This window comes from Clytia hemisphaerica, unplaced genomic scaffold (genome assembly GCF_902728285.1).
Source record: "Clytia hemisphaerica strain Z4C2 unplaced genomic scaffold, Clytia hemisphaerica genome assembly, whole genome shotgun sequence".
NCBI lineage: Eukaryota > Metazoa > Cnidaria > Hydrozoa > Leptothecata > Clytiidae > Clytia > Clytia hemisphaerica.
Genome location: NW_027104594.1, coordinates 2,788,853 through 2,801,872, shown reverse-complemented (window position 1 = coordinate 2,801,872; position 13,020 = coordinate 2,788,853). Strand labels below are relative to the sequence as shown.

General features: G+C 35.5%; 1 protein-coding gene across 1 annotated transcript; it reads left to right on the top strand.

Moving 5' to 3' along the window:
- The first annotated feature begins 1,730 nt into the window (after positions 1–1,730).
- On the top strand, positions 1,731–11,370 carry LOC136824019 (probable serine/threonine-protein kinase nek3). Its single transcript, XM_067080177.1, has 6 exons — positions 1,731–2,085; positions 7,586–7,882; positions 8,393–8,565; positions 9,048–9,199; positions 9,481–10,237; positions 10,552–11,370. Exons 1-6 carry the CDS (start codon positions 2,032–2,034, stop codon positions 10,736–10,738), a joined length of 1,620 nt encoding a protein of 539 aa, XP_066936278.1. The 5' UTR covers positions 1,731–2,031; the 3' UTR covers positions 10,739–11,370.
- The last annotated feature ends 1,650 nt before the right edge of the window (positions 11,371–13,020 follow it).

Genomic DNA, 13,020 nt, shown 5'->3' with positions numbered 1-13,020 from the left:
GTAATTGATAATAGGGATTGAATATTGTTGGCAAAATAAAAGTTACTCTTGGAAGAGGGAGCACTGTATTAAGTGCAATCAATATTACCTTGGATATGGAGGAAACTAGGGTCGAAGAATGTAGGGTATATGTGCGGATCAGACCTCTGAAATCCGACCCTTAGAGACTAAATGTTTGCAAAAAAGTTACCCTTAGAGAGATAACCATATGCAAAATGACCCTTAGAGAGCAAATTTCGAAAAATTTCATTACCTTAGAGAGATATTTTTAAATTTACCCTTTAAGTAAAATTCCAATCCTTGCTTTTATTTTAGTACCCTCCACCCCCACGGGCCTTAGATCAATATAATTAGAAAAGAAAAGTTGAACTTTTCCGGAACTTTACCTTAAACAATATCGTACGTGAGGCGGCGAGTTAAGTATAAGCATTTATGACGTCAGCACTTGAATAGCGCTTTCTTTGGCTTTGTTTTAATTTAGCTGCCCAAATAATTTTTGTTGAAAAAGTGAAAATGCGCGCATATATGTAAACAGATTTCGAAATTTCATAGGGCAAATATTGTTCGAAAATATCGTTTCATGAAATTCGTAAGTAATACAATGCAGTCCCGAACCTCTATAATTCGAATGTCTCGATAACTCGAACAAGTTTGCTGGTCCCTTTAGTTAACAATGTCTTAAGAATCAGTCTCCTAACTCTAAATTACAATAACTCGAACAAATTTGTGTTCCCCGTGTGTGTTCGAGATATGGAGGCTCTATGTACTGTAGTACATTATTCCTTTTAGAAAAGCTTTATAGACATTTTAAAACTTGTCAAACTTGAAAACTTGCTTATATATAGATGACCTAAAGATTCCTCAAAATACAATCAAAACAACTTTTTGTATATTGGAGATGATAATGACTTATTTTTGGTCTTGTAGAGAATCAATATCAACACTTTAGCACTTCATCAAAATTTTGAATTTGATACAAATTTTTGATTAAAATCTTGTAAACAAAAATATCACTTACAGACTATGTAGTAACATAATCTCTCCAGCTATTGAAAATCTATGAAGATGACAATATGGGCTCTTCCAGAAAAAATTTGAATGTGGGCGGTGAAGGATATAACATTTTTTGGAAATATACCCCTTGGATATTGTGAATTTTGACCCCCTGAACTTTTTCTGACACCATCGAAACATGTCATAACTTACCCGAGATTTCAAAACATTATATCGTGGATTTTCTCCGTATATTTTTCCAGTTGCAATCTCTGCAAAAAAGTACAGTTTGCCTCTTTTATTCAACGTTCTACAATTTGTTACGCTCCATTATTCGATGATTCTCCTCTAACTCTGTGACCATAGTAACTCCCCAACCAACCTAAACTAACTAAACCCTTAAACTCGCATGCCCACCGAAGAAAAGACATAATATTTTCTTTTTACTTTTTTCAGCACTGTGTTGTCCAGAGCCCTCGATCCGAGATCAAATTCCCTTGGAAATCGAATTAGAGAAAGCCAACTGTATAGTGTTTTTTATGGAGCAAATTTCACCACAAAAAGTATCTTTTTAAGTGTGGCTGACCCACCTTCTACTATAGTTTCTGGCGACTCTAAAGGGTCCAGATACTTAAGTCTCACCCCTCCATACTTCAAAGTCACTTAAAACTTTAGTGACGCTTAAGCAAACAATAACAAACTTTGATAATTCCCTTCTCTGCTTTATTTTTAGGTGCAATTATCATACCAAAATTTCTCACAAGTATATAAACAAAAAGAAGAGCTCACCGACAATGTCGTACTAAAAAGAACTATTGTCAAGACTTATATGACGTCATTAGCCATTGCTGACTCAGCAAATATATGAAATAAAAGAAAGAGAGAATAAGCATACACAAAGTGACGTTTCAGTTTGCACCGTTTAAATAGCTGAGTATCTCGTATTGGGTAAATCAAATACAAAGAAAACTTGACCGTGTAAAGAAGTAATAGAAACATTTTTGAAGAAAAGATTTGGCTGAAATTTTATATGAAAAGATGACTGGAATAGGATATTTGGCATGTTTGGTTGTATTGATTGGCGTAATTCAGGTATGTCTTCTTTTGATTCACTCCACCCTTTTAAAACCATTAACCTTTATATATCCCTGAACCAAGCTATATCCGCCTTCTTTGATCGAATTGAATTGGTACCCGAGAAGAAGCCATTGATTGCAATGTTAAAAATTAACGTCTAATGTCGCTACATCATCAAAAGTCTTCGAGGAAAAGTAGATCTAGCGCTATCGATGCATTTTCACCGCTATTGAGTAGTGCCGTCATTAAGGTATCAATTTCAAAAAAAACTTCGATCAAAGATTTTGATTGGCCGGGATTGAGTAACTTGGTCCAGGGATATATAAATGTCAGTGTTTAGAACAAGGGAATGTTTGAGACTACAAAAGGGCGTACCCGATATTTTTTTTGGGGTGGGTTGTCACTTTTTTAACTTCTACGATAGGGACAAAAACACACCTAAACACCCGTAAAATAAAGGAACTGGAAGGGCTCAAAACTTCAGGAAACGATTCGAATCTTTCTTTAATTTAAATCAAATTCCTGGTCCATTTTGAAGATCAAATTTGAGAGAATCAACAGTATGCAAATTGAATTCAGCCGTGTAGAAAAGCGCAAACAGATTTAGTCTGAATCGCATATCTCCACAAAACACCAGGTAGTATAAGGAGCACGAATCAGTTAGTAGATGGCAGCAGCCTAAAAGAGATTCTTATATTGCAGAGCGAAAATAATGAAAGGGTAAGGCAAGTTAGATTAATTAAAGGCCCCCCCAGCGGACCCTCAATTCACGTAATCACGCAAACCGCTGTGGGGGGGGGCATTAAAGATCCACAAGATATCAGGGGCATGGTCGAGCGGTAGTACGCTTTCCTAACCGAAAAAGGTTACGATTAAGAACCCCACTCGAATCGACCAAATAGCAAAAATAAAGCCCGAATTTGTAAATACTAACCAGGGGGGTTCAACGTGCAAATAATTTGCTAGCACTGTAGGAGATTTTGAGAGTGTAAAACCTTTATACGGGAAATCTTAAAATGGTTAAAAAACAATGAAAATCAATAAACAACATATTTTGAATTCTAAACTACGAAAGGAAAAATAAACTTTAAAAAATCAAGAATCGAAAGTGTTAAACCTGCTAATACGTAAGCGGAAAGGCTATTAAGAGCTGATTGCCAAATGACAAATTATTTACCATCCTAAGTAAAAATGTTGAACGCAAGAAGTGTTAATACCAGAAATATTTTTATCTTATCTCACATAAAGAGCGTCAGCGGAAATGCGTCTATGTTTGAAAAACAAGTGTTTCAAAAGCCAAAACATGTTTAAAAAGTGAGATAAGTACACCCACGAAATAAAAATAAGTTTATGCGCGCGTGGATTTTGGCAAGATATACAATATAAGCTGTCAAATGACCTGGCTTTCTGTGTTTCGTGTTTTTCTTGAAGACCACAAGAGCTTATGGTGCGCAACTCTATCTCTGTAGATATATGTTTCATGTTGAAATCATCTATCAATAATGTCTCCCTTTATTGTTTACACGTTTTTTATAAGAACAAACTATATAAGAATATAAGGCTTCGATGACCAAAATGCTAAGAACAAGTTAAGAACATTCTAAGGCTTTGTGGGCTCTAAAACACCCAATCTTTAAGGAAAATAGACAAAAATACTCAAAATGTTGAAAATAAGAACATTTTGAGAATATTTTTAGGCTTTTAAACCTCAAAAAGTTAAGAACATTAGAAGTCTTCAAAAAATTTTGTTCTAATAAAAACAGAAGTATATGCATACCATGCCATACCCAGCTCTACACCTACAGTTAACACTCTCTAAATCGATTTTCAAGAGGGGAACAGGATTTTCATTAAATAAAGGAGCGTATCAAATAGTAGAGTATAATTTATTTCAGTTTCTTGTTGACGGTGACTTTCATCGAATAATGGAGCGTATCGGATAGTAGAACGTCGAATTAGAGAGCAGTCAAGTGTATATCACCAATTCATTTTACAGCCCTTAAATTTATATTGCATCACTAGGGAAAAAAGACATTTAACGAAAACATTGCATATGACTTTTACAACACGCCAAAACGCCATCAAACCCCGTTAAGAATTTTGGCAAAATTTTATGAGCCTGATTGATTGATTTTGATAACTGAATGCTTGGAAAAACTCCAAGAGTTATTGAGATTCAATCAATCATTCTTCATCAGAACTCTTGGGTGACTGCAAAGTGACTCTTAAAAGGCTTATACAAGATATGCGAGGTTAAGTGGAAGAAAATCTATTTTGATTTGATAAAGAAATTTCCATTTTTCTCCGAATAATTTAATTTTAAAGGCATGTCTATGGCTCATGGCGATCTAGATCCATGCTTTTAGCTGTGGAAAACCTTGTACTTCCAGTCACCCATGATTTGAATTTCGAAACACAATTGTTGAGAAATGAGACAGGGGTGTCAAATTTATCAATCAGGGTACACGAGTCAATCGGGCATTTCATGTTTGCAAGGAATCGCTTTTTCGTGTTAAGCGAAAAATGTTAAGATTTTGTCTCTGACCATCAGTTGGTAAGATGCTATTAGATAGCACTCAAGCCCGATTTTCTGATATTTGTAGCGATAGTAAAATGACCTGTAGCAAAGAGATAAGGAGAACCAGTAGACGATCCTATCGTCTACACATTATCACTGAAAAAGGGAAGAATTCAGCAAGCGGGATAAATTTGAAAACGAGTTTAGTTCGGGGCGGAGTAAACAGTAGGCTGCTGGCATCCACTAACCTATACTACCTGTGGTTTTGTAGAGGTCTGCGATTCAGACTAAGTAAACAGTGGCGGAGGTGTTTACAGTTTTGTTCCAAAACTCTACCGCCACTTTTTTCCCGTAAACCGCCCTGACGCTCTAACTCTTTCCCGCGTTTACTGACCTTTAAACGGACGATAGCATCGTTTAGAGAACCAGGAACTAAGAATGATTAGTTCGAACCCTTTATCTAAACTTAACGGATTAAATGCGTGGGCCGAGTAATACGCTTATTCGTCTGGGTTCAAAACCGATCAATCGAGGCAATGTTTACGTCAGTCTCGCTTTCCCAAAATGAATTAACAGTCATTTCTATAGAAAACGTTTTTTGAAAATCAATAAACAACAGCGCGTAGTATATAGAGTATTACAATGATCTTGTGATTTTAATTAGCGTACGGTGGGTCACATGAGTTTTAAGTTTGCTTAAAGGTTTTATGAAATCAATCAAAAAACCGCAAAATTTACTATGTTGATTTCCTAGATACATTGTTTAAACTGTTTCTACCTGTTACTCAGAAAATAGTGGTCTTGCACAGTTGATCTATTTGATAGGACGCCATTTGGATGTCCTTAAGACGTAGAGTTTTCCACATGGACGTTATCTGTACGTCTACGATTACTAATGTTAGGTAATACATGGAAAGTTTGGAAAACCCATAACTGTGGAGATTTATTAAAGTATAAGTAAATATTGATCAAGTTTTTTTACTACTTTGGTGGGTTTTGAAGAGGAACTATGAATAAAAGTTATATTTTGTTTTGTTGTTCTTGACTTTCACAGTTCCCCTCTTATTGTTAAGTGGACAAGCGGCATCTTTGGCTGTAAACACACCATTTTTTTGAAACTATTAGCAAAAACATAATGATGCAATGGTATTAAGATTGCTCTTAAATTCTGCACTGTTCTTTTTCAATTAGCTACTTTAGTTTTTAGTACCACTCCTTAAAATTTTTAAGGTCATGAGATTTCAACGTGAGAGAATTTTCACATATGAGTGAATGATTGAATTCATGATATTCATTACGTAATGTTTTCTACGTGGAAATACCCCGGTTTTTGCCAGTATTGACTAATTTTAAACAATTTTTTACTAGCTCAAATTTCTTGAACCGAGGTATTTCCGCAGAAAACTTTACGTCATTAATATCATGTATATAGCTAATGAGTTAGGTGAAAGGGCACAAAAAAAGGTACGATAGGTTTTGTAGGAATACGACGAAGGTTTGCCATGACATTCTACTTCGCCGTGCCGCTAAGGTTCAAAGATAAACCTTACAATATTTTCATCATTTGAACAAAAATTTTAGGGAATAAAACAAAACTTCTCAGAATTCTTCAAAATCTTTTATGTTTTTTTCTCAAATAGACAACTAAGGAGGAACACTCTCTCGTGTAATCTACACACGAAATATCGAAACTTACCATGTTTGACATTCAAAATGCCTATACAATGTTAAATTAATGTTAAGGCATTGCACGTAATAAAGGGCGTTTCAGGGTGATTTATTTCAGGGCGCAAACTAACACACAACAAGGACTTGAAACAAACAAATCTTGACACTAATGAGTTTTTTTTGACATGAAATTGGACGCTTAAGGATTGCTAGCTTACAATGGAGAGTCTAAATATCTATCTTAAAAATAAATATCTTGAAAGAAAACATCTGTTTCCCGGAATACATTGATAATCAAATTTTCTTTATTCATCTTAGACTTTTTAAAACCATCATGAACAAAAGGTTCTGACCCTTACTTTACCTCTTTTGCGAATCCGAAGTTGAAAGAGAGGCTTTACTACCGGGGGAGGGGGTTGTACTTGGGAAAAATGAGTACGGAGAAGTACCTCTAGTTAGGGTACCTCTTTTTACCTCCACGAGTCCCACATAGGGTCGCAAAAACACCAAAATAGAAAAACCAGTCCCTCGTAGCTACCTTTTTGGAGGAATTAGTAAAAAAGTGGAAAACTTTTAAGAGCATTTCTGAATTCAGAGTCACTTTTTTCTCAAATTTTGGCAAAAGTTTCAAAAAGTGACCCACGTTGAGTCCATTTTTTCAAACCTCAGCGGAAGACCCTCGCCAATCGGCAAGGGTATTACCCCTTCCCTGAGAAAGAGAGACCCTACTGTAAAAGAATACTTGAACCTTTTTAATTATTGAATTTGATGGGTCTTTTTAGCAAACAGAGAACAAGTGGGTATGAATTACATATGCAGGAAAATGTCATTTTCTCAACACAAACAAAGAGATCTAATTTCACGCTCATCTCGTTTTAGCAAGAGGTATTCCGTTTGCAAAAAAAAATAGGTGCGAGTTTAGTGTTTCATAAGCAAATCGGATATTATTGATTAATTATCTCAATCTCCTGGGAAGATTCCGAAAGGAATAAAACACCCCTGGCTCACAGCCCCGGCATATTTCCCCCACAGCAGGGATAAAAATCTCTATTGAAATCCCAATGGGAATAAAAATTATATTGCTCCAAGCTAAAAAATTCAAGTAGGGTGGTTTCTGAGTGCAATTTTTTACATCGAATTTCAAATGCGGATGAGATGAAAGCCAATGCCTAAGTGGGGCTGAAGTTGTTGGGTATTTTTCCAATCTGGGTCTGTGTAATAAAGTCAAAATTCTTCTCCAAAACAAGAGAAGGCAAGTATATGTGGATCGTGTACTTTAGTTTTTCTTCTGATATCAAAGTAAAATTAAGCTTTATTTTCCCATTTCAGATTGTAGCTGCTGGATTACAACTCGAAATCAAACTAGAAACATACAAGAACCCTGGAAACAGATTGGCAGATTCAGAAACATGCTGCGAAAGAGATCAATCAGTCTGCAGAGCATCGTGTTATAATACTCTCATATTATGTGTATCCAGCATGGCAAATAAAGGGTCATGTGACCTCGTCAACTCGATGAAGGTCAATCAAAAAGAAATTTATGATGATGAAAGCTTCAATGAGGGTGCTGATGAACCTCGATTCCAAAATCCGTTCAAAGTGAATTTACCGGCTGACTATAAGCAGGTTTGTATTAACTTTTGGTTATGCTAACTCTTTTGTTACATTTCAAATATAATTTTGTACATTTCTGTATACTTTAAGGGCAGAAACTTTCGCGGGCAGAAACTTTCGCCTTTTTCGCGAAGGTTTCTGCCAGGTAAGAAATTAAACCTGAAAAATGCGAAATTTTTTTTCGCGAAAAATAAACTTTCCCACTCAGTTTTGTACTGTTTGCTAAATTTTTGCGTGTTTTATGAGTTTTTGTTACCAAAAAAGGTCGATTTTGTATGAATTCGCGAAAGTTCTATCTGTGAGCTTTTCGGCTAAAACCATAATTCGCGAAACTTAAACTCGCTAAATTTCGCGACTTTTCGACTTCGCGAAACTTTCTGCCTGCGAAACTTTCTGCCCTTAAAGTAATTCAATTAAAGCTTAATTGAGATAGCTTTTTTAGCTTAATAAAACCTCTAACAACCAACTACCAAGCCATCAATATCGGATAGCGTTTCAAATATAACTTTTTGGTATTTACAGGGTCAAGTATCAATCTCATTTCGAGTTTTTCAATCGGGCACCATTTTGGCTGCGCAATTTGATGACATTGTTGTTAACATGGATTCCACGTTACCATGGCAATCTATCTCCGTCGCCACTGAAGAGTCGAGGAGATATCGGCGTTTCAAAAAAGAACTGGAATTTAAAACAAGGTAATATTTGATATGATGTAGATGCTGACAAAGTCCCTTCAAGATAAACGAAATTGTATTATTAAGTTCTATCTGTAAACGTTTTTAATAACCATAACGTTTATAAGCATTTACATGTTCAGTTTTTAGTACCTAGACAATGGCTCTATTGTTAAAAAACAATAGAATGCTAAGCATAATGCGAGCCTGATATAGGGGCACTTTCTTATAAAAAAAACATGCATATTGCGGATTCTTTCAATTTCATTTTTTTGTAATCACGTTCACATTCATCATAAAAATGACCCTTTGTAACTTTCTTCCCCTTGAAGGGGTTCCAACTACGAAATATTGTCATTTTTAGTGATCGCATACGAAAATTATAATAAAAAATCATAATAAAAACCAAAGGACTTTTGATTAAGTCGATTGCATATTTTCAGGGAAACCAGTTGAATATAAAAGCCCTAATTTTTTACAATGTTAATAAATTTCATCAATAGAACTCTATGCAGTGCAGACCATATTGGCAAATATTGTGAAATTGCAATATGTAAACCGAGAGATGACGATAAAGGGCATTACACATGCACCAGTGATAATCAGAAAGTCTGTTTACCAGGCTGGATTGACCCTTCCACAAACTGTCTTACAAGTAAGTCATGATTTACGGAACCTTTAGTAAACGGATTCTCTGAAAAACTGGACAATCTCCTCAGCAGTTTCTATTCTGGTACAAACAGTTAAAACAATGTCTATCTAACGTCCACATCATAACTTTGAAATAACACCTGGTGGCTTTTGTTAGTTTTGATCCTAAGAATCATGATGGAAAAGCTGAAGAATTCAACTTGCCGGATCTTTCCAAATAAGGATTCTGATAATTTGCTTTTACTAAGTGAAAAAAATATGATAAAACATTTTCGATTTCTCTAGAAAAAGTACAACCGACGTCATCAACAACCATTGAACCATCAACCAGCATAATTGAACCATCAACCAGCATTCTCCAACCAATGGAAACCACCATTTATCCAACATCCTCTTCTCAGCCAATCACAACCTTCCAAACATCAGTATCCACCAATGAGATTCAAGAAACAAGTCACGTGTTTACTTTGGCATCAAGTAGTCTAAACAAAAAAATGATGACTAAATCAACTGTATCTACAACAACTCGAATTCAAATCTTGAAAACTTCAATTTATCCAACGAAATCGACGACAAGAGAGCAACCAAGATCAACAACGATCCTAACTTCAATTCCAAAAACAAATCCTCCCAAGTTAACAACAAAACTACCAACAACTGTTAAAATCGAAACTGAACCAACAATCAAAACAACACAAAAGAAATCTACTCGAAATACCTTTCCAACAGAGGAACCTATCACTCAAATACTCAAAACAACCGAAAGACCAGTAACAAAGAAACCTCGAATAACTCATACAAAGAGACATACTAAGCTAACAACTACCGTAAAAATTAATACAGAAACTCCAATCACTACACAAAAACTTCAAACTGAAGAGATGGAATCCACTAAGCCGAGACCGTCTAGGAAATCAGGTAGCCAAGAGATTTACGAGGAGCGCGAAAAAGCCAGAGTGGATAATACAGTTTTGATTACTGTGATTTGCTTAACGTTAGCCATGGTAGCTTGGGTTGTTGTCCTTGTTGTCATAAGAAAAAGGTACGAGTTATTTTTATTTTTATTTTTTAACCCTTTCGTGCATCCTTTATGGTAAACTTTGAAAACCAATAATTAGATGCCACTTTAATAACATCTTAAACCAATTAAAAAGAAATCCCCAAATCAAAAGGAAATATTTCAGCTTACCTGAGATGAACGAAGCAAGCTATTACTGGTCTCTGTGGTTACAAAGCAAATCAGTTTGTGAGCTAAGCAATGCAGTTTGCAGAGTTTGCAGTTCTTACAGCGACAACAGCGAATAACCTAAACAAAAAACGTCATTGAAATTATACATTGTCTTATTTTTTTTCCAGGGTGAAATCAAAGAACAAAATTCATTCATCCATGATGCAGAAATCTGAAACATACATGATCCCTGCATCAATGGAAAGTAGTGGCAGTAGTGGTTCTGGCACCAATGAGAATATGGTTAGGAACTGTTCTATATCATTAGCGAATCAAAACTTTATGGAAACTAATTTAACAGAACCCATTATCTAATATGGTTTTGTTGCTGCTTCGCCAATATCTATTCAATCGATAAAAATCGGTTATTTCATCGATACGATCTAAACAAGATTGTTTTAAGAAACTCTACGTCATAAATTCATTTGATGATCATATTCAAGCTTCAAATCAATACACACTGTAAAGACAGAAGATGAAAAAACTAAAGCTTTGTATTGAAGATTATTCAGTAAATTGAGTAAAATTGAAACTTCAGAAACTGAATCATTAAAAGCATTGATTAAGCGAACAAGCACGATAGAGGAAATACACCAAGTTTACAATTGGTCGTTTCTCGGACGATGTACGATCCATTTTCGGACAAGACAGTCAAAAACGTTTTCTTAAAAGCTTCAAGAAAATCTCTCGACTTTTATTTGGTTTACAAGTGGAACGATAAACTTTGGATCAATTCAGAAATTCAACAACTAGAAAAAAACTATCATTGAAGGATCTTTATTTGAACTTTATTTGGTCCAAAATTTATAATTTTTAATATCCTTTTCTTTAAAAATATTTTTTTGGGTTGTAAATATTTTGTGTAAATACAGAGATGATATATTTATTTTTATTTTAACGACGCAAAAACATTTTTCTGTTTCCTTACATACATAAAAGATTTCAATTAAAATTATTCATTGTCTTAGCAAAGGTGAATATACCTTTTTGACCGTAGTTGCGCGGTCAGGCGCGTGCCACTTTGTTATTCAATTATCCCCCTAAACTCGATCCAACACCTTTTTCTATCGTCTATAGGTGCGAAAAAAGACTGGAACAGTTTTAGGGTGGTAAAATGGACAAAACAAAGAATGCCCACGCGGCAATTGGCGGCTACGGTCGAAAAGGTGAATAGTGTGTACGGGGGGATGTGCCTCCCGCTAGTTATCCTTCCTACGAGCAATTTTCAAATAACAGATTACCCAATCTTCGCACACCACGCTCGCTCTATTCTAATGGGAATTTAGCTTTTCCAATATCTTCCCCTACTGCCGAGGCATAAAGGTAAAGCAACCGGCTACGGTGCGCATGATTGTGGATTCAGTCATACCAAAGAAAATCATACTTGATGCCTATCTGCTTGATAGCAATTAAAGAAAGGGGTCAAGCGTAAGTTGAGACATCGTACCCAAAGGAAGAAGGGTGCCCTTGGGTCTTCCTCGACTGCGGTTACAAACTTACAACTACTTTTCTGACCTGGTCGCTGAGACAGGGGTGTTTCAAATCATATAGAGATTGAGTTGTAAAGAGTTTGTCAGCAAAGGTTTTGTTTTTAAATAAGAGTGATGTCGTTTGCTTACTCATCAGTTTTAATTCACAAGCTTTTACACATTATTGGATTGACACGGATGTGGAGCAAGATTGGTCAGAAAGAGGAAAAGAAAAACATTTTTGCTTATATAGCATAATATAACAATAGGCAGACACCGTCCTGATATGAAATACGTGTCTTATATGAAATTGGAACAATTATGTAAAAATAAAACTTCTAAGAAAAAAGAAAATTAGAGGTTCGAGTTATGGAGAGTGTTATTCATAACGTATACTTTCACAATTCAAACTGATTTTGTGAGCTGTAAACAAACATTGGAAATTCCGGCCCATTTAAAACACCCTGTGTCACAAACCTGATGGGACCCTAGCCCCACTGGAAAATTGGCCCAAAATTTCGTCCCAGTAGTAAAAATGCCAGAAAATTTTAACCCCACTGTGAAATTGACTTTGATTACATCCCCATTCAAAATTCATTGTAAAAAATTGCACTTCAAAACCATCCCCACTGGATTTTTTAACCTTGGAACAATAGAATTACTATCCCCATTGAGATTACAATGGAAAATTTTATCCCCGCTGTGTGGGAAAAAGTCTCACAGGGGCTGTTCGTTCAAAGCAACAGGTTTTCAATCCCCATCAGTATTACATTTTATACTCATTGACTACAAAGTGCTTACCGGGTCACTGAGACAGGAGAAAATCAATATGAAGAAGCCTCAAATAATTGACTATGAGACATCTTTTCAGCGTCTTTTTAACACCCGTAATATCAAAAACCGTTTATTGAACGTTCAAAAAACGTCATACTGAAGAAATTATTAAGCAAAGCCTCGGAAATCGAATTCCCACTCCACTTTTAGGCAAAGACCACCCGAGTAAGCCCAATGAAAGACAAGGCCCATCCGAACGCTCCCGGGAGAGTTCATTTCATCTGATATCATGACTGATATCTAATCCGACAAATGATTATTGAGAAAAGCACTTTGATATGTAAGTCTACAGAT

Excerpts from the sequence above, each read along its gene's own strand:
- LOC136824019 (XM_067080177.1), top strand. The coding sequence starts at position 2,032 with ATGACTGGAATAGGATATTTGGCATGTTTGGTTGTATTGATTGGCGTA. Across the intron at positions 8,566-9,047 it reads GAACTGGAATTTAAAACAAG|AACTCTATGCAGTGCAGACC; the intron begins GTAATATTTGAT and ends TTTCATCAATAG. Across the intron at positions 9,200-9,480 it reads TTCCACAAACTGTCTTACAA|AAAAAGTACAACCGACGTCA; the intron begins GTAAGTCATGAT and ends CGATTTCTCTAG.